We start from the raw sequence: 19,314 nt of genomic DNA, 5'->3' as shown, positions 1-19,314 counted from the left end.
TCCAGCAGAGACCCTGAGGCCCAGAGCGGTGATGAGGGCTGCCCAGGCCTGTGTCACGCTGGACGCTTGCAGGAAGACCTTCTGCTGCTCGTTACATTCGGGACAAGCGGGAGCAAAGCCAGTTTGCTCAGGAAGGTAAGACAATCCTCTGCAGGTGACCAGCCCTCCCGGAGCCCACAGCGGGCCCAGGCACTGCCCCACGAGGAGCTTCTCCACCTCCCCGACTCCCCATTCTCAGGGAGGACGGGTTACTGCAATAGGGCTTCACTTCACATTTGGGGGCAGCACGTCGCACCTCCTCGGTGTTCTCAACGCTGTTCTGAGCAGGAGCTTGCAGGAGGGCCGGGTACCTCGTGCACGCCCGAGCCCCCTGGGCTTCTACGCACCTCGTCGCCCCCGCCCCCGTCCTCCTGGTCCCGCCTCACCCCCTATGGTCCCCCCGCCCATCCCCCTCATCCCCCTTTGTCCCCCCTCGTCCACCTTGGCCCCTCTTGTCCTTCCTGGAAGCTGGAGAAAGAACAGGCGTCCTCACTGGCGGGGGATGGAATGGACACTCGGGTCCAGCCACGTTCGGGGCGGCCCTCGACTCCCGAGGTCTCGGCTTTCGCTGCCCCGATCTCAGAGGTGGCTGACGGTGGGGAACGGGGGTCGGGAGGGCACAGAACCCTCCCTCCGCCCTGTGGAGCGCGCTGCCCGGCCCGCCCACCTCCGCAGTCTGGGCGGCGTCCAGCAGACGCTGCAGAGAGCGCACGCTGTGGGGCGGGGCCGCGCACGCGCACGCGCACAGTAGCACGCGCCCGAACGAACGCTCACCCTCGGGCTGTCCGCACTCTCCCGCTGGACACGCACAGGCGCAGTGCTCTGGGCTCCTTGGGCTCCGTTAGCCGCGGGGCCGCCAAACAAGCTCTCCGTGGACGCCATCCTGCGCAGCGTGCCCTGGCTGAGCACGTGTCCCCTGCCCTTCCTGACGTCCCCCCCACGACGACGTTCCCCCACAACGACGTCCCCTCAGGATGACGTCCCCTCACGACGACGTCTCCCCCCACGACGACGTCCCCCCACGACGACGTCCCCTCAGGACGACGTCCCCTCACAATGACGTCTCCCCTCAGGATGACGTCCCCCCCCCACGATGACGTCCCCTCAGGATGATGTCCCCTCACGACGACGTCCCCCCCACGACGACGTCTCCCCACGACGACGACGTCCCCCCCACGACGACGTCCCCCCCCACGATGACGTCCCCCCCACGACGACGTCTCCGACCACCGCCGCAAAAACAACGCGTTGTCCCCCCTCCTCCCCCACCCACGCGCGCTGGACAGCCACAGCCCTGTGTCCCTCCTGCGCCCAGGGCCCCTCGGAAGCGCCTGGGGGGCTTGGAATAATCCGTGCAGCTGGAACCAAACCAAAGCCTCAGCTCCGGGTCCCCCCAGCAAAGCCCCGAAGGTCCTCCTGGTGGCGCCGCCTGGCGCCGCGGCAGCGGCTGGGATGCCCCCGAGGCAGGCGGGGCACCTCCCGCAGGCTGGGTGCCGGGTTGGGCCCGGGCTGCGGCGAGCAGGTCCTGCCCTGAGGGACTCGGTCCTCCGTCCCACGCAGGTTCCGCCTCCTGAGGCGACGCTGAGCGCTCAGGCCCCAGCGGCCTCCTCCCTCGCGCTGTAAGAGGAAGTGAGGGCAGGCCGCGTGCAGCTCGGCGGCCCCCGCGCCTGTCCAGGCGGGGTCTGAGCGCTCCACCCGCGCCGGCCTGCGTCCAGCTGCGCGCAGGGCCCAGAGCCAGTGCGCCCCACACGCGGCCCGACGAGTCTCCTCCGCCCCGGAGCGTCAAGACAGCCGCGGGCCCAGCAGGAGCCCGGACAGGCAGGTGGGACAGACGGACGTGTGCGTGGAGGCTGCACGACTGTGGACGCGCTGGCTTCGTACCCCGTCCAGGAACTAGAGGCCCCAGAGCTCGTGATGAGGCCGAGCCTCCGCAGGAAGGAAGGCGACGCCCGCAAGCCCCTGAGGGAGGTGTCTCCCGCCACCAGAGACCTCCGAACATGAGGGGCGGCCGCCTGCCCTCAGAGAGCTGGAAGGGAGGGGGGGGGCTGCTGGGCTTCCCTCTGCCCTCGGGACGCAAGGAGGCCTGAGGTCCCCACCGTGGCTGCACGCGGCTCCCCTCTCGCCTCTGTGCTGGGCAGGGAGGGAGTCTGCACCTGGCAAGCATTTCTCCATCTTCTAAACCCTTCTTCTCTTTCAAGCCCCAGAGGAGGATTCCCCCAGCCCCGCCAGTAAACCCTTCTCTGGCAGGAGCCCACCCGCCCCTCAGGCCTGTCTGCCTCGGTCTTGGGTGGGCTCACTGCTCGCTGCGCTTTGACTCTGGAGGCCAGAGGCTTTGACCCTCCCCCCGGCCTAGTCAGGACTGAGTACCTGCCAGCACAGCCCCCTCTTCAGGCTGCGGACTCCGTAAGGGCTGAGACTTCATCTGTCTCAGCTGGTCTTGCCTCCATCTGTGTACTAGACACTCTTGTAAGTTAACTGACCCATCCACTTGTCTTCTTTTGGCAGTGCGGCTGCACTCTCCACGTGGAAGGGATGTTGTCCACCCTCTGAGCTGCCATCACCACCTGGGTACCCAAGTGCAGCCCCCAGCCAACAGCATCGACTCACCTGGGAGTCTGTTAGACGCGCAGAACCGGGGCCTCCCTAACCTGCTGTCAGAATCTAAGTAACAAGATCCCCGGGTGATGCATGTGCCCCTTAACTACCGAGAAGCGAGGTCTGCAGGCTGCTTACCCAGCACACGTTAGGGGAGGACATCGATTTACTCTCTCCACAGGCATCGGCACTTGCACAAGGCGCAGTGTTCAGTGACTCTCAGTGGAAGGGCCGGGGAACCACGCTCCAGGCATGACATCGGTAGTCTCCTGCACAGTGCCAAGTCCAAGTGCTACTGGATTCTGAGCAGGGAAGACCAAGGTCATTGTTGAAACTGGAACTGCACGTTGCTTAGAACCAGGGGAAAGGACACAATCTCTCCCTGTTGTTACAGCATCTGCTCCAGCCTCTGTCACTTGGTGCCTGTGATGGGTGTGCCCTTCACACCTCATGACTGTGTATCTCAAGGAGGGAGGTTGGGTGTCCTTGGCCATCGCTCTTGTGAACACTCCTACTCCACAGTCCCTGTTGTGCCTGAAATTCCTCCTAGCCTTAAATCTTCTCATCCCGGATGATGTTGGGTTTAACCACAAGTCCTCAAGTGTCCAACAAACACGCTGAACTGGTACTCTCACTTGAGTCTCGTTTTAGAACAAGCTCCTTGTTTTTAATTCTCCTGAAATTTATTGGACTGTTTTCTAGTTTTGTTAAGTAATATTGCTAATGGCCAGGCCCGTGGGTGAGAAATCATAACATAGGATAATAAATCCTCCACGGAGAGAGGGAGTTTCAGGAAGACAGAGGACACCCACCGGGGCACTCTCACCCCTGGGACACTTGATTCTAGGTGATGCTTCTTACTCCCTCTGACCTGACTGAAGACCTGTCTTTGAGGACAATAGGAAACTAGCAGGCCATAAAAAATGCACAAGTTCAGTCCCAAGCCCTTCCTGCATCCTAAAAATACAGCCGATTCCTGCAGCAGCTATTTTGGAAAGGGACAACAAACTGCTTCCTCAAGATGAAAAGGCCCCATGGCCATAAACAGGATCTCAGACCCAGACTCTTGTCAGACGGAGGGTCAAGGCCCAACTCCACACAGAGACCCTGGCAGCTGCCATTTTTCCGGGGCCAAGGGTGGGGGGAGGAGTGGTGCCTCTGTTTTTCTTAGTTTTATTTTGTTTTTAAATATAAACTAACTCAGAAAAGGTGGGGCATGAAGAAATATGTGGAGACGGGGAGAGGAGGAATTGGCGAGACTTTACGAGCTGAGTCCTGGCTCCGGTGCCTGTCTGGACGAGTTGCAAGCTCCTTTCACCCCATCAACAAACACTGTCAGCTTTGCCCTCAGAACCTGGCGCCTGGTCTCTTCTGATCTAGAAAGCCCACTCACTTTGAAACTGGGGCTCAGGGACCCTGAGCAAGTCAGCATCAGATGTGTGTTCTTCACAAGAGATCTCTCCTAAGATCTTCCTGTGTTTCCACCAGACGTGATCCCCTGAGGAGGGGGCTTGACTGAGCTAAAGGTCAGGCCTGTTTCTTTTCACAGAGAAAGCCCTCTTCTGACATTGCTCCAGGGTCTCTGGGATACTGGCGTGCCTTCACGTGGCTTCTGAGAGAGGTGAAGACAGAGCAGATGCGGCTGCCCCGTCTCTGCCTCACAAACCATAGAATGAGCGTGCACGTGGGGAGCGGGCTGAGACCTATAGGGTCACACCCGTACTTCCCAGCATCCTCTTGGGCCCTGCCCAATGAAAGAGTTGTTTCACTTTTCCGTGTTTCTGTCTTGCCATCAGTAGAGGAAAAACAGTGATCATGACTCCCAAATTTCCTCTTGCACACAGAGAGCTACTGTCACCTCCCAACCAAGCAGCAGGTCAGCGTCTGCTCTCTTGTGCAGATTCTGTGCCCTCTTCCATCTCCAGAACAAGTCCCGGGCCTCCCCTCAGAGGACCCGCCCTCTCTTCCTCCAGAAAGTCTGGGAAGACCTAGTCTATTTCAAGAACTCCTCTGGGGTCCACCTGCTCATGACCAACCCTGACCAGCTCCCTCTCCAACCCTGGGGGTTGAGAAGTTCTGTCTGCTTACAGAAATGTTTGGTTCCATGGGTGTAGCTCTCCAGCAGTTTATGATGCGTGCAGCAATTTTCACTTTGGTGTGCTTAGCCTAAGGCAATAATCCCCCTAAAGAAAAAGGTTACGTAGAAAGATGTTCAATCCAGCACTATAATAGATAGTGACCCTTTAAAAAGAAAAGAAAAAAATCCTAAATGTTACACAGGAGTTTGGCAAGGCCAATTATCATTGTGAAAATACTGGGAATCAAAATTGAATTTTCCGGAGATGAAAACAAACAGGTCAATCTAAAAAAACTGAAATTAGGATAGTATTGGCCCTATACGCTAGCTTGGCCAGGTGATCACGATGAACATCATTGGTGGAAACTGTTGTTAATAGGGTGTGACGAGAAGGGCGCTTCTCTGTGGCATTCTTCCCTAGAACTCATGACCCCAGTACAACCATGAGAAAAACATCAGACAAACACACATTTAGGAACGTTCTACAAAACCCCTGACCAGTACTCCTCAAAACTGTCCAAGTCATAAAAAAAAAAAGACTGAGGAACTGCCGCAGCTCAGAGGAGCTGAAGGAGCCACGACAGTGCACCATGGTTCCGGGATGGGATCCGGGGAGGGAAAAAGGACTTGAAGGGAAAAAAAGTGAAATCCAAATAAAGTCTGGAGTGGAGTTAATGTGCCAGGCTGTTTCCTTAATGTTGACAAATGTACTGTAGTCATCATGTAAGATGTCAAGAACAGGGGAAGCTGAGTGAAGGGTGTAGGAAACCTTATACTATCTTTGCAACTTTCCTGTAAATCTAAAATTATTCCAAAATAATGTTTATTTTTTTAATGGTGTTGGCCTTATCAACAGCAATACTAGGTACCTAAACAAGCAAACTACCTATGAAGTATGAGGCTAAAATGAAGACACTTTCAGGCATGCAAGGACTCAAAAAATGATCTTCCCAAGCACTCTTTCTTGGTGCTACTAGGAGAGCAAAATGAAGGACTAAATCAAGAAAGAGGCAGGCATGGAATCCAGGAAGTGGCATGCAGCCAGGCGAGGAAAGTCCTGAGTCAGAGTTCTGCACCAGGCCTGGCGGGTTCTAGGGAGAGCAGGGAGGGGGCAGAGCCAATAGGTGTGTGTTTGCTTTGTGGAAGAGTTATTGCCGGGCCTTTGAAAGATTTACAGGAACATTTGGAAAAACAGAATGTTCAGTACATAGAAATCTAAAGAAATAAAATTGTAGCTCAATTAGTAAACCCAGGAAAAACTAAAGGTTTACAAGAAATGTGATAATAATACACTACCTGGCTCAGCGGTAAAATACATAAGCTGGTTATTGAAAATCGTGATGTAATTATAGTGAGAATGCAGGGAAAGGATCATGTTAGTGTGCGAGAGGTCAGTCTTCAACCAGCCTAAGTGGAAATGAACACTGACTGGGTAAGATTTGTAAACAACAGATTATTTAAAAAAGGTGGTTTCTGGGGAGCAGAACTAGGGCGTGTGGAGAAGAGGAGCAAAGGACTGTGTTTTTACAGAAGTCTTTTAATACTTTTTAAAGAAATTGTATGTATTTAATAATATTTTAAATTTTAAAAATGAAAATGAGTTATAATGTTGAAAGAGAAAAGCAAAAAAAATTTGCATATGTAGATTATCAGAATTAGACAGGGCTGGTGTTGAGTGGTGACAACTGTTAACAGCCTATCCATTCAGTTTGCTGGCACCCCATTCTGATGGCTGGGGGCTGTTCTGATGGTTGGTAGCGATTCTGATGACCTGTGCCCCTTTCAATGGGATTTTTAATAACCTGCTCACCAGACCAAAACTATGGAAAACATTGCCTTTTTAAATTTAATTCTAAAAATAAAATGTTTGAGGGCTTCCCTGGTGGCGCAGTGGTTAAGAATCCGCCTGACAATGCAGGGGACACGGGTTCGAGCCCTGGTCCGGGAAGACCCCACATGCGGCGGAGCAACTAAGCCCGTGCGCCACAACTACTGAGCCCACGCGCCTAGAGCCCGTGCTCCGCAACGAGAAGCCACCACAGTGAGAAGCCTGTGCACGCAATGAAGAGCAGCCCCTGCTCGCCGCAACTAGAGAAAGCCCGCGTACAGCAACGAAGACCCAACACAGCCAAACATAAATAAATTAAATAAATAATTAAAAATAAAATAAAATAAAAATAAAATGTTTGAGGAATATAGTAGTTTTTCACCTATATGTATATGTGCAGATGCATATGGCATCGAGGAGATACAACAATCAGAAATGACTTTTGGGGACTTCCCTGGTGGTCCAGTGGTTAGGACTCCGTGCTCCCAGTGCAGAGGACCCGCATTCAGTCCCTGATCCGAGAACTAGATCCCACATGCGTGCCGCAACTAAGAGTCCGCATGTCGCAGCTAAGAAGTTCGAGTGCCACAACAAAGATCCCCACGTGCTGCAGCTCAGACCTGGAGCAGACTAAATAAATAAATAAATAAATAAATAAATAAAATAAATATTAAAAAAAAAACTAAAGTCTAAAAAAAAAGATTTTTTATAGGTAACCATTACATGTCGTTAATTGTTTTATGCCAATATATATCCTACCAAAGAGAATGGTTTCATAAGTAATTGATTTTACAGTAGTTGCCATTGTTATTCATTTATTTTTATTGAAAATGTATTTTCTGTAGTGGAGGAAATTCCCCGAACCCCTGACTATAAACCCAGCGGCCTCAGTAGCCTCCCTTGTCTCCTGCCAACACCTCCTCCCCTTGCCCCTTCGTGGGGGCGGCGATCCCCTCGCCCCCGGGGACGCACCATCCCCACAGCGCAGCCCGCGGAGCTGGGCACCCCTGCCGGCCTGGTCCCGGTGGACGTTCCCAGGCAGTGCCGGGCAGCGCTCCGGCCCCACACCCCCGTTCCTGGGCAAGCTCAGCTGCCTGGGAACGCGCCAGGCTTTCCTCTCCCGTGCTTGGAAGGCCAAACAAGGCCAGCCCTCTCGTGGCCCTGCCTTTCCTGTCTTGTCTTTACCGCACAGCCCCTGGGAGGAGCGGTCCGCTGGCTTCCTCTCCTTCCCGCCCTCCTACTTGCTCTGGATCGGCTCTCTTCCGGCTTCAGCCCCTTGGCTCCACCCTCATGGCTCCCCGAGCCTGGTCCACGTCCCGACACCTGCGGTCGGGCCTCGGTCCTGGGCCTCAGCCCCTGGGCCCCTGCCTTCCCACTCCCTGCTCCAGACCCGCCCGGTTCCCCTCGCCCACAGCAGCCCCCTCCACTGAGGACCCACCCTTCGCGCGTAGCTCAGGCCCTGCCCCACCCAGACTGGACCTCCGGGGCCCCCGTGTGTTCACCCCGAGCCCGCCAGCCGCTCCGCCCAGCCTCCCGACAGCAGCTCCTTCCGCCCCTGCCAGCCGCCCACACACCCAACGCGCCGGAGAACACCGTGGCCTGGCCACATCTGGCTGGTACTGGCCCGCCAGCTTCGTGTCTTCCTCTCTAGAAGGCCAGCCGCAGGTGCATTGAGACTGGTCTCTGCGTTGTTCACTGATGTGTCCGCAGTGCTGAGGAGTAGCGCCTGGGATGGAGCACCCAGTGAGGGTCCCGTGAGCGCTTACGGGGGGCGGCGGGGGCGGAAATCAGAGCCCTCTTTTTGCCCAGCTCTTTTTTTTTTAATTAGACTATACTAGGTGTGCTTTATTTATTTATTAATGGCTGTGTTGGATCTTCGCCTCTGTGCGAGGGCCTTCTCCAGTTGCGGCAAGCAGGGGCCACTCTTCATCGCGGTGCGCGGGCCTCTCACTGTCGCGGCCTCTCTCGTTGCGGAGCACAGGCTCCAGACGCGCAGGCTCAGCAGTTGTGGCTCACGGGCCTAGTTGCTCCGCGGCATGTGGGATCTTCCCAGACCAGGGCTCGAACCCGTGTCTCCTGCATCGGCAGGCAGACTCTCAACCACTGCGCCACCAGGGAAGCCCTGCCCAGCTCTTTTTAAACTCCTGGTCCCTCAGGAAGCGTCCGAGGCCCCCAGGACCCGCCCATGGTTACTGTAGGTCCTTTTTGTCTGTTTCCATTTTTCTTAGAAGCCACCTTCCCTGTCGTCTTGAGAAAGGCACAGTTAGTCACATTTGTACCGCTCCGTCTGCAGTCGCTGCGCCCTGATAACACTTTTGAAAACAGGCGCGTCTGCTCGGGAAGGGGGAGGGACACCGTGTCAGAGCAGGTGGTCCCGTTCTCTTCTTGGAGCCCCGTCTTGTCTCCTCTGTCTTGGAGGTCTGGTCAGCCTGCCCCATGCTGACCCACAGGAGGAAAAGCCCTCACGGAGACAGGGAAACCCGCTCCCTTCCCTTCTTAGAAGCCAAAGCCACTTGCGGGCACAGTGTGGCAGGCTCATTCACGGTGGGGGGACTTCCCTGCCCACCCACCCGAAACCTCCGGGGTGGACATTCCGCTTCTACCCCAAAGCCCGCCGCAGCGACCGTAACACTCTTGGCAGTATCGGGGCCTCCTGGAAAAGTACCCCCAGCCGGTGAGCCTGAAACTGTGGGGTGGCGCTTGCCGTTCTTTAAAAGTGCAAAGCAGCCCAAAACTGGGGCTCGTGAGGCCTTCCTAGAAGCCGGTTGCTTCGTTTAGGAAACAAACTGTGGAAGGTGCAGCTCGAGGACCACGCCCTCTCCCCTCCCTGCTGAGGCTGGAGGGTCCCTGCGGCCTGGGCCCAGGCCCAGCCCAGCAGCGGGGCGGGGGTCTGTCCAGGCAGCACCAGGTGGCCGAGGCCTCTGCAGGGTTAGGGCGAAGGTCGGCTCCAGAATCCCAGGTTCCCCACAGGACGACGGCGTCGTGGGAAATGCAGGCTGGATGGGCTCACGTGTAGGCACGTGGGCACCTGGGATGTTAGCTTACAGGGAGTTCGCAGTTTAGGTCTCTCTCCCTGGGGGAGGGAAAGGGCGCCGCTGGTCAAGGGTGAGGTGGGGCCAGGCTGCAGGCCCCCATGGACGCTGACGCCTTTGAGGAGGAGCGGCTGGGACCCGGCGTGGAGCCCAGATCCACAACTGTGGCCCCTACCAGGCTGAACGCTCTCCCGCAAATTCAAAACCAATTTTGAGGCCAGCGTTTTTTACATTTCCTACCCAGATATTCCCAAGTATCTAAATATATGCCATGTAGTCAGAATATCTGGGTATATTTTTAAAACCTTAACATCTTCCTCTGAATATCAGGATGCAGCCAAGATGCAGTAGGAGAGTGTCCATCTACTCGGCAGCAGGAGGCCTGCCCTGGGTCTGTGTGAGAGGGGTGAGCCAGGGCAGCAGCTGTTGGGCAAGAAGGAAACTCTGCAATAAACACACCGCAGACTCCAGAATGTTCCGTGACATCATCTGCGTAATCCCCGGTGTGCAGTGAAGCCGGCCCAGCTCCGCTGTGACCGAGGCCAGTGGGTGGGGCAGTGACAACATGGGTCCACTGCTGGGAGGAGGGACTCAGCCAGCCTCCACTGCCCCCGCCCCGGGGTTCGCCGTTGGGCCACATGAAGACAGAGCAGCCAGTGACTGGGGTGGAGATGAGGGACCACCGGGCACGAGTGCACCTCACAGAAGCGGACGCCCTTTGCTGGCGCGTTGATCGCCGGGCTCTGTTACCACGTTTGCCATGAGCAGGTAAAAGGGGGTAAGACGGACAGACGGCAGACCCTGGGCAGCACCAGTGCCACCTCGGCAGGCACAACCCCAGAGCTGGAAATGGACAGCTTATCAAAATGTACTTCACATCTGCCATTTGACAATTTGTCCATTTCTGATAGGGCTGGAATTGTGAAATTAGAAAAGTCTGGATTTCCTTTATTAATGCAGAGTTGATTTACAATATTATATAAGTTTCAGGTGTACAACATAGTGATTCACAATTTTTAAAGGTCATACTCCATTTGTAGCTATTATAGACTATTGGCTATATTTCCTGCACTGTACAGTATATCCTTGTAGCTTATTTATTTTATACATAATAATTTGTACCTCTTAATCCTCTACCCCTATCTTGCCCCTTCTACCCACTGGTAACTACTAATTTGTTCTCTATATCCATGAGTCTACTTTTGTTTTTGTTTTATTCACTAGTTTGTTGTGGCTTTTTTTATTCCACATACAGGTGATATCATATAGTCTTTGTCTTCCTCTATCTGACTTATTTCACATAGCATAATACCCTCCACGTCCCTCCATGTTGCTGCAAATGGCAAAATTTCATTCTTTTTTATGGCTGAGTAGTACTCCATTGTGTGTGTGTGTGTGTGTGTGTGTGTGTGTATCACGTCTTCTTCATCCATTCCTCTGTTGATGGACATGTAGGTTGCTTCCATATCTTGGCAATTATAAATAATGCTGCTATGAAAATTAAGGTGCATGTATCTTTTCAAAATAGAGTTTTCATTGCTTTCAGATATAGACCCAGGAGTGGAATTGCTGGGTCATGTGGTAGTTCTATTTGTAGTTTTCTGAGGAGTTTCCATACTGTTTTCCATAATGACTGCACCAGTTTTCATTCCCACCAGCAGTTTATGAGGGCTCCCTTTTCTCTCCAGCATTTGTTTTCTGTGGTCCATTTGATGATACGCATGCTGACAGGTGCGAGGTGACATATCATTGTGGTTTTGATTTGCATTTCCCTGATGGTCAGTGCCTATTGGCCACCTGTGTGTCTTCTTTGGAAAAGTGTCTATTCAGCTCTTCTGCCTGTTTTTTAATTGGGTTGTTTGTTTTTTGATATTGAGTTGTATAAGCTATTTATATAATTTGCATATTAACTCCTATTTGGTTGTATCATTTGAAAATATTTTCTCCCATTCAGGAGGTTGTCTTTTCATTTTGTGGGTGGTTTTCTTTGCTATGCAAAAGCTTTCAGGTCTCATTAGGTCCCATTTGTTTATTTTTGCTTCTGTTTCCTTTGCCTTAGTGGATTTTTTTTTAAAGCAAAGAAACATTTGTATATTTTTCTAAAAAAATTATGAGCAATAAATTCTTCCGAGGAAATGCCACTTCCCTGCTAGTGCAAGAGCAGGGCTCTGAGTAGCGGGAAATAGATGTTGTATAATCCAGCCTTGCCCTGGGGAATGGATTGCCTAATTGCCTCCTGAAAGGTTTAAATGTGGAGGATTCATGGGGAGCCTGGAGAAAATGACACCGGCTGTTTGGTGATTGAGTTTTGGGAGCTGGGAGGCTGTGTGCATCCCTGAGGGTTGGGCCCAGAGACAGAGGCACCAAGCCGGGCGGCACAGACAACAACTGGCTACTTGGAAATCCTGTGGAAGGAGCACAGAGAGGCATTTGGAAGAGGAGTACTTTGGGGTTTTGTCTGTTTTTGTTTCTGCGGCTTTTTGTTGCTGGGCCAGAAGGACAAGGGGTTCTGCCTCCCCTCCCGACCCTGTGATCCTGGGGCCGCCTCGGGCCGCCTCGGGCCCTGGCCGGAAGGGCCAGCGAAGCCCAGCACGAGTGTCCCAGCCTCGCCCTTCAGCTGAGCTGAAACAGAAGTTGGCTTCGCCCTGCTCGTCAGGTAAATTTGGGTGGTCTTCATTTTCGAGGTGAGAAATGGGGACTTTCTTCACTTGTCTGAATTATTTAGATAAGAACATACTTTATACGGCTAGGTCGGCCTCAGTTGGTCCCATGCACCGGGGAAGGCCAGGTGCAGGAGAAGCCCCCATCTTTAGAAGATGCTCCGTGTGGATTGGGTCCCTGTCGCCCCCGGTCCTTGGAGCCAGTGTTGTCCACTCCGTGTCTGCTGTCTGTTTGCTACGATGGGCCTTAGGTTCTGTCCTTGGCCTGTTCCTCTGGGCCAAGCCTCAGGCAGCTCCGCTGAGAGAGGCCCGGCAGGGATATTAGTGAGGAAAGGGTGCTGGGCCTGCCGCCCTCGTGAAGCAGCGGCCGCCACGTGTTCCCTGGAAGCACCAGTTTACGTCTTCGGGCCAAGGGTGTCCCCTCTTTACAAGCACCTTTCTTCCTCGCAGGCCGGCAGGCCATCTGGACGTGAGAAGAGCCGATCCGCTCTGCCGGCCCCCCGGCTCTTCCTCCTTCCTGGGTGCAGCCCAGGCCGTTCCCCTGTCCCTCAGGACGAGGCAGTCCATCCACCCGATGGTGCCCAGGGAGCCTCAGCCAGGTCCCCAGTTTAGGGGTCAGAAGCTGGCGTGGGGCTCAAGGTGGATGCTGGCAAGGGTGGAGCCAGTTTCCATGGCGTTTCATGAGCCACACCTGCATGCGCGCCAAGCCCCAACCTCAGAGAGGCCACTTCTGCAGGACCAAACTCTTGGGCTGGCTGTTCAGCGAGCTGCCCCCAGCCTGCTCCCGGCCCCTCCCGCTGTGCCTGGGTGGGGGGCCAGCTCGCCGTCCCCGCCCTCCTGGCCCCGCTCTGCCCGGCTCGGAGCTCCTCCGGCCTCAGAGGGCTGCGCTCTGGCTGGCCTGGCGGGAGCTGGGCACTGACTCCACTTGTGACTTGATCCTGGTGTGTTCTCTCTATGGACTGCTTCACCATTAAGAAAGGGAAGAGCTTCAGCCCTGTGGCACGAATTCCTGACACATTCGACGTCCTAATTATCCAGGATGAATCAGCAGCTCTGCCCGGCGGGGCGCTGGGAAGGCTTGGCCGCCAGCCCACCGCTGGAGGACTTCAGAGAGAGCTACATCTATACCTGGGGAGGCCCCAAGTTGACCCCATCCTAGAGATTCCTTCCGTCCATCTTGTTTGTGTCACTGGGGGCTGGAGGGGAGAGCGAAGCTGGCCGTGAGATTTTCATAAGAGGCTCGGGTTCCGGAAATGAACACCATTCCCTGAAAGTGAGGCCTTCGAGGTGGTTTCCACTGTAGCCTTGAATCCCCCGGGACTGCCCTCGTGCAGGAGTGCATCTCTGAGAAACCAGCCTGCCCACAGCCCCTGTGACCACCGTGGTCTTTGCTGCTCCCCCCTTTCCTGCCCCCGTGTCCTCCAGTGGTGGGGGTCCCCAGTTTACTTGCGAATCCACAACCAAAGCCCAGAAAGAAGAAGGTTGGGGACCCCTGCCGAGGAGTGACGCACGGGTGTGCCAGGCGCGCTGCTCGAGAGAGTGGCACCTCCTCCTAAGTCAAGGGCGGCAGGTGGAGAGGCCGGTCCACGTTCACAGGCTCTGTGGGTGCCCACTGCTTGCCTCCCCCTGCACCCTGCTTGCCCGTATCAAAGGGGGTGCTGTGATCAACTCCCACCCCTGTCCCTTTGAAGCCCCACTAATCTCCCTTTTCACCCCCCAAGCCCGTGTGCTGGCGTCGGTACCCCTGTGGGGTGTTGGCCACCAGGGACACGTGGGGGCCCCAGCTGGTCTTGCCTTGTTCCCATCATCCTTGTCCCTCGTGTGCAGTCGGACTTTCTCCATCTCCTCCATCTCCCTGGTGTTGTCCCCAGGACCCCTTCTCTGACCTCCTGTGTCCTCACAGCCCCAGGCTCCTGCGATTTTCTGCCGTGTGCCCACAGGCTGAGATGCCCACACTTCCTGGGCAGGGCCTTGCGTGCCTGCCAGACCTCTAAGGAGGGAGGTGATCCCGCCCAGGCTTCCTAAGGGCTGGTGCCTGGCGCCCTGTGTACATTCTGGAATGCAGCCCACCCTGAGCACGCAAAGCAGCCCCGGTGGGGGCCGCTTGGGAGAGGGTGAGAGCCTGGTCTCCCCTCCTCGCTGCTGAGCAGATCCTTTTGGGACCACCGAGCCAGGAGCAACCCTCCGCTGGTGAAGCGGGACCTTCTTGGCCGTTCTGTCCCCTCCACTGGGCGGGGGGGAGAAGCGGACTGCTCTAATCCGCCCCCAGGGCTCCTGAAGACCCCGCTCGTGCCGCTAACAAGGAGCTGCCACCGTGGTCTGCATGGCCCAGGGCTCAGAGCCAACCCGCGCCAGGCCGACCTAGAGCTCAGCTCGAGGCCCTGTGAGTGTGGAATCCATGAAGGTCCCACAAGCGGACACATGGCTCGGGTGGAGGGGGGAGGCACCGAGCCTCTTTTGGTCCATGTCCAATCTTGCAAATTAAGGAAACTGGACAAGTCAGTCATTTTTGTAAGTTTCTCAGTCATAGACATCTTTACCTATTCCTCCAAAGTCATATTCTGGACCCCAGTACAGGAAAACAGTGGAAGTGAGCTCACTCACCCTCATGGAAGAGGGAGGACTGACCAGAGAGATGCCCCCAGAGGACCCGGGGCTGCGAACCCGCATCGGAGGACCAGGCCAGGTTCTCTCTAAGCCCCGTCTCCGTGTCCTGCTGGGACTTCCAGAGAAGACAGCTTCACCTACAGGGAGGGCCCTGGCTGACCTCACGCTCCTTCTAAAAGTGGGTGTGAGGAGGCCTGAGGGCCCTGGGGTGCTGTGGACACGGGACTTCTCTCCTGTTTGCCTGTCTCCTGTGACCAGCATTTCTCGTCCTTCTGACTTTCCCAAACCAGGCCCCGCTGCTGTGCTTCTGCGTCCACAGAGACAAGCTGTCACATGAGCAAGAAGAGAGGAGACAGCTCTGCAACTTTATACGGGCCCCGCTGAGGCGGAACTCCGTGGAGAGGTGGACGGCTATTTCGGGAATCGAAGGGCTTATGACCACAACTGCTGCATTCAGACGGGTAATTCAGCGGGTGAGGGGCTGGCTGACAAACTTACTAAGATATGGGACCCATTTCTCATCAAGATAAAGGACCAGGGACACGATGTCTGGCCATTTAGGGTATAAAAGCCTATTTCAGGGAAGTAATTATAGGCTTGGGATAGAATCTTAAATCCAAAGAATAAGAAATCAACTTATAGCCAAGATAAAGTGAGGGCTAATTTGGTGCCACCTTCTAAGAGCTTGGGTGTTCATTTCAGAAGCAGAATCTTCCCACCAGTGTTCCTACAGGAGGCCCAGCCGTCCATCCTGGTCAACAGGTTGCTGTCTGTCATGAACCAGGGGGAGGCTGTGCCCCACGAGGGCAGATGTCCCAGGAGGGAACAGAGGGGGCGCCTCCAAGGTCCTGAGCCATGTGACCTTCCCTGAAGGGGGCCGGCCTAGTGGGGTGTTTGGTCAGATGAATGCTGGACACACACCGTTGGGTTGGATGTAGGCACATCACCCGCCTCGTGGGGTCTTGTCCCCTTAGCTGCACCCAAGAACAAGCAGTGGCATGAGAAGAATTTTCCAAGGGTACCCTCTGCTCGGGGCCACAGCTGCCCCACTGCCCTGTCACAGCCAAGCCCTGCTGGGCTCCCGGGCGCGTGTCCTCGGGGAAGAGGTGCAGGGCCCCCGCACAGCTTTTCAGGGCTGCCTGGAGCCCGTCAGCAGGGGCCTGCCCTCCCCTGTGCGGTCGGAAGAGGGCTGAGCAATGCCGACAGGACCTGCGCTGGGCCTGTGCTGGGGACGGGGCCGCTCTGGACTTCAAGGGTCCCCAACAAGAGCTTCACACTTGGGACAGAGGAGAGGCAGCCCTCATTCATGTCGAGAGAGGAGGGATGCGGGGTGTGGAAGAGAAGACAAAAGCTGGGAGAAGGTGCCATGTGGACGGAGAGGAGGCCCTGATTCCGGCCACCGTGGCTCTCAGGATGGGCTCAGTCATCCCGACGGAACTGGCTGGTCATTCAGACTGAAGTCAAGTCAGTTCACAGGTGGAAAGGATCAAGCAGGTCAATAATTTGACTTAGGCCCTCATCATCTCTCTCCTAAGCCAGTGCAAGCCTCCTAACTGTCCCTGTTTCCATCCTTCCCAGTCTGCCAGGGCCAGGTGGGCCCTGCCCTCTCGAGCCCCGCAGCCCTCCCATTGCCACTTCAGACTTGACCCAACTTCTGATTTACGCAGCAGCTGCTCTCAGAGGTGCCGTGCACCAGAGCCCCCAGGAGACGCGTGAAAGCACAGACGCGAGGCCCCGCCTCCTTCCACAGCTGCCAGGTCAGAATCTGTCCGTGTCCCACTTCCTGTTGCCACTGTAACAAGTTATCACACTCAGCGGCTCCACACAGCACCACTCACCACCTCCCAGGTCTGTAGGTCAGACATCTGAAAGGGGTCTCCCCTGGGCTGGGAATCAAGGTGTCCACAGGGCTGGCTCCTTGTGGAGGCCGTACAGGGGAATCTGGGCCTTTTCCAGCTTCCAGAGGCCTCCTCTGTCTACAAAGAGCGTCTGTACTGAGTCAGATTCTCCGTTAGTCCCGCACTCCCCACTGGATGACAGGTTTCTTGCCTCTGCCTCTCATAGGCTTTGCTGGCCGTTCAGCTGCTTGGGAGCTGCGCCGAAGGAACCTTTTGTATCGAGGCCCAGACTGGACCAAAGATCTACCCAGTGGCGTTGCTGGGTGACGACAGACCTGGACACCCCGTGCAGGCTCACCTGGCCGTCCCCAAAGCCATCTTCCCAGACGTCCACGTCCTTGCACAGGCTGGAAAGCAGGACACCCGTGCGGCCCCTCCGAGCGAGTGAAAGGAGCTGATGACAGCCACCGTGCAGGAGCTTCGGGGCCCCGACGGCCTGCTGAAGGCTGTCCCTCGAGCCCTCCTCCAGGGCCGCAGGTGAACGCCCCCAGACATCCGTGTCCTGATCCCTGGAACCCGGGAATGTGGAGTTCAGGGTGCTGGTCCGGCGACCCTGAGGTGGCCAGTGTCCTGGGCTCTCCGGTGGCCCAGTGTGATCACAGGGTCCTTAAAAGTGGAGGAGGCAGCAGCAGAGGAGGTCAGCGACGTGTGCGGGAAGGATTCAGTCCTCCAGAGCCGGCCTCGGAGACAGAGGAAAGGCCCCGAGCCGAGGAAGGCGGGCGCCTCGAGAAGCTGGAAACCGCACTTCGGTGGATGCGAATCCTCCCCTGGAGCCTCCAGAACGTGGGCAAACTGAACCCCAGGAGGAGCAGCCTCGGGCCCCTCAGAGAGGAAGGGAGATGGTTTAAAAAATAAAAAGGCTTCACGCTGACTGAATTTTTGAGACACATAGATCAGAGTCTGTAAAAAGTGTGTTTACATTTTTTCACATGTAAAATGGACTAATTGTCAGGGATGATAGTCTGCATTTGTATCTGCATTTGGCATTTGCAACGCACATTAACATGCATTAACCTCTAAGAATGTGGAGGTTACAGATGGGGCTTTGCTGGGCAAGGTCAAGGCACTCACTCAAGGTCACCCGGCTACCGGTGGTCCGGCGAGAAGGATGCAGCTTCCAGCACAGACAGACAGACGCTGGAAGGGCAGGCAGACGCTGGAAGGGCAGGCAGATGCTGGAAGGACAGACAGACGCTGGAAGGGCAGACAGACGCTGGAAGGACAGACAGACGCTGGAAGGGCAGGCAGACGGAGGGCAGGCAGACGCTGGAAGGGCAGGCAGACGCTGGAAGGGCAGGCAGACGCTGGAAGGGCAGGCAGACGCTGGGAGGGCAGGCAGACGCTGGAAGGGCAGGCAGACGCTGGAAGGGCAGGCAGACGCTGGGAGGGCAGGCAGACGCTGGAAGGGCAGGCAGACGCTGGAAGGGCAGGCAGACGCTGGGAGGGCAGGCAGACGCTGGAAGGGCAGGCAGACGCTGGGAGGGCAGGCAGATGCTGGAAGGACAGACAGACGCTGGAAGGACAGACAGACGCTGGAAGGGCAGGCAGACGCTGGAAGGGCAGGCAGATGGACGCTGGAAGGGCAGGCGGACGCTGGAAGGGCAGGCAGATGCTGGAAGGACAGACAGATGCTGGAAGGGCAGACAGACGCTGGAAGGACAGACAGACGCTGGAAGGGCAGGCAGACGCTGGGAGGGCAGGCAGACGGACGCTGGAAGGGCAGGCAGACGCTGGAAGGGCAGGCAGACGCTGGGAGGGCAGGCAGACGCTGGGAGGGCAGGCAGACGCTGGGAGGGCAGGCAGACGCTGGAAGGGCAGACGGACGCTGGAAGGGCAGGCAGACGGACGCTGGAAGGGCAGGCAGACGCTGGAAGGGCAGGCAGACGCTGGAAGGGCAGGCAGACGCTGGGAGGGCAGGCAGACGCTGGGAGGGCAGGCAGACGCTGGGAAGGCAGGCAGACGCTGGAAGGGCAGGCAGACGCTGGAAGGAAGGGCAGGCAGACGCTGGAAGGGCCGTCTTGATTACAAAGGCAAAAGGATTGTTTTCAGAATTAAACTCATGCTCCACGTCTTCGCAACAAAAGCAGTGCGAACGTGCGTGATTCCCCGAAACTGTTTCATACAGCTTTACCTGAGCGGCTGCCCAGACAGCCCCGTCACAGACGACTGTTTGGGAATGGCCTCCGGAAATCCTCCTGGAGGGGGGTGGGGTGCGTTAGCTAGAACACGAGTCTCCCAGAAGCCTGTCCTCCCGCTCACCCTGCTGTAGCCCAGAGCGTCACGCCAGCAGAGCCCACGCCCTGGACCTCCTCTCCTCACGGCAGCGAAGATCTCCGCGGTGACAGGCCGGCTGTACTGCCTGCTTCGTCACCTGCTCTATAATTGGGAAGCCCGGTGTCCAGGCCCATGGCACTGCCCCCACCGTCCACTCCCCCGCCTCGCCAGCCCTGCTTCCTTAGTGCAAGCTCCTAATTGATTAAACGGATGACTGATTATCGGGCCCGAGCCATGTGTTCTCCAGACACCCGTTTGCTTGGAACGGAAGGAGCGCGGCCGGCACCCATCCCTGCCCGCTGCC

General features: G+C 56.3%; 1 protein-coding gene across 9 annotated transcripts; it reads left to right on the top strand.

The window, feature by feature from the left end:
• The first annotated feature begins 9,165 nt into the window (after nt 1-9,165).
• LOC309634853 (uncharacterized protein) lies at nt 9,166-18,177 on the top strand. Of its 9 annotated transcripts, none has more exons than XM_082405307.1 (5): nt 9,168-10,339; nt 10,827-15,016; nt 15,129-15,299; nt 16,506-16,595; nt 16,903-18,174. In XM_082405307.1, exons 2-5 carry the CDS (start codon nt 14,840-14,842, stop codon nt 17,122-17,124), a joined length of 660 nt encoding a protein of 219 aa, XP_082261433.1. In that variant the 5' UTR covers nt 9,168-10,339; nt 10,827-14,839; the 3' UTR covers nt 17,125-18,174. The 9 variants fall into 9 exon arrangements, 8 of the variants coding, with proteins under 8 accessions (XP_082261437.1, XP_082261433.1, XP_082261435.1 ...); XM_082405309.1 differs by having other exon boundaries at nt 9,168-12,227; nt 14,804-15,016; XM_082405306.1 differs by having other exon boundaries at nt 9,168-12,227; nt 14,135-15,016.
• Nucleotides 18,178-19,314: the final 1,137 nt, after the last annotated feature.

This window comes from Balaenoptera borealis, assembly GCF_965194805.1.
Source record: "Balaenoptera borealis genome assembly, chromosome: 9".
Taxonomy (NCBI): Eukaryota; Metazoa; Chordata; class Mammalia; order Artiodactyla; family Balaenopteridae; genus Balaenoptera; species Balaenoptera borealis.
The sequence above is the reverse complement of the archived record's forward strand: the minus strand, read 5'-3'. Positions and strand labels throughout refer to the sequence as shown.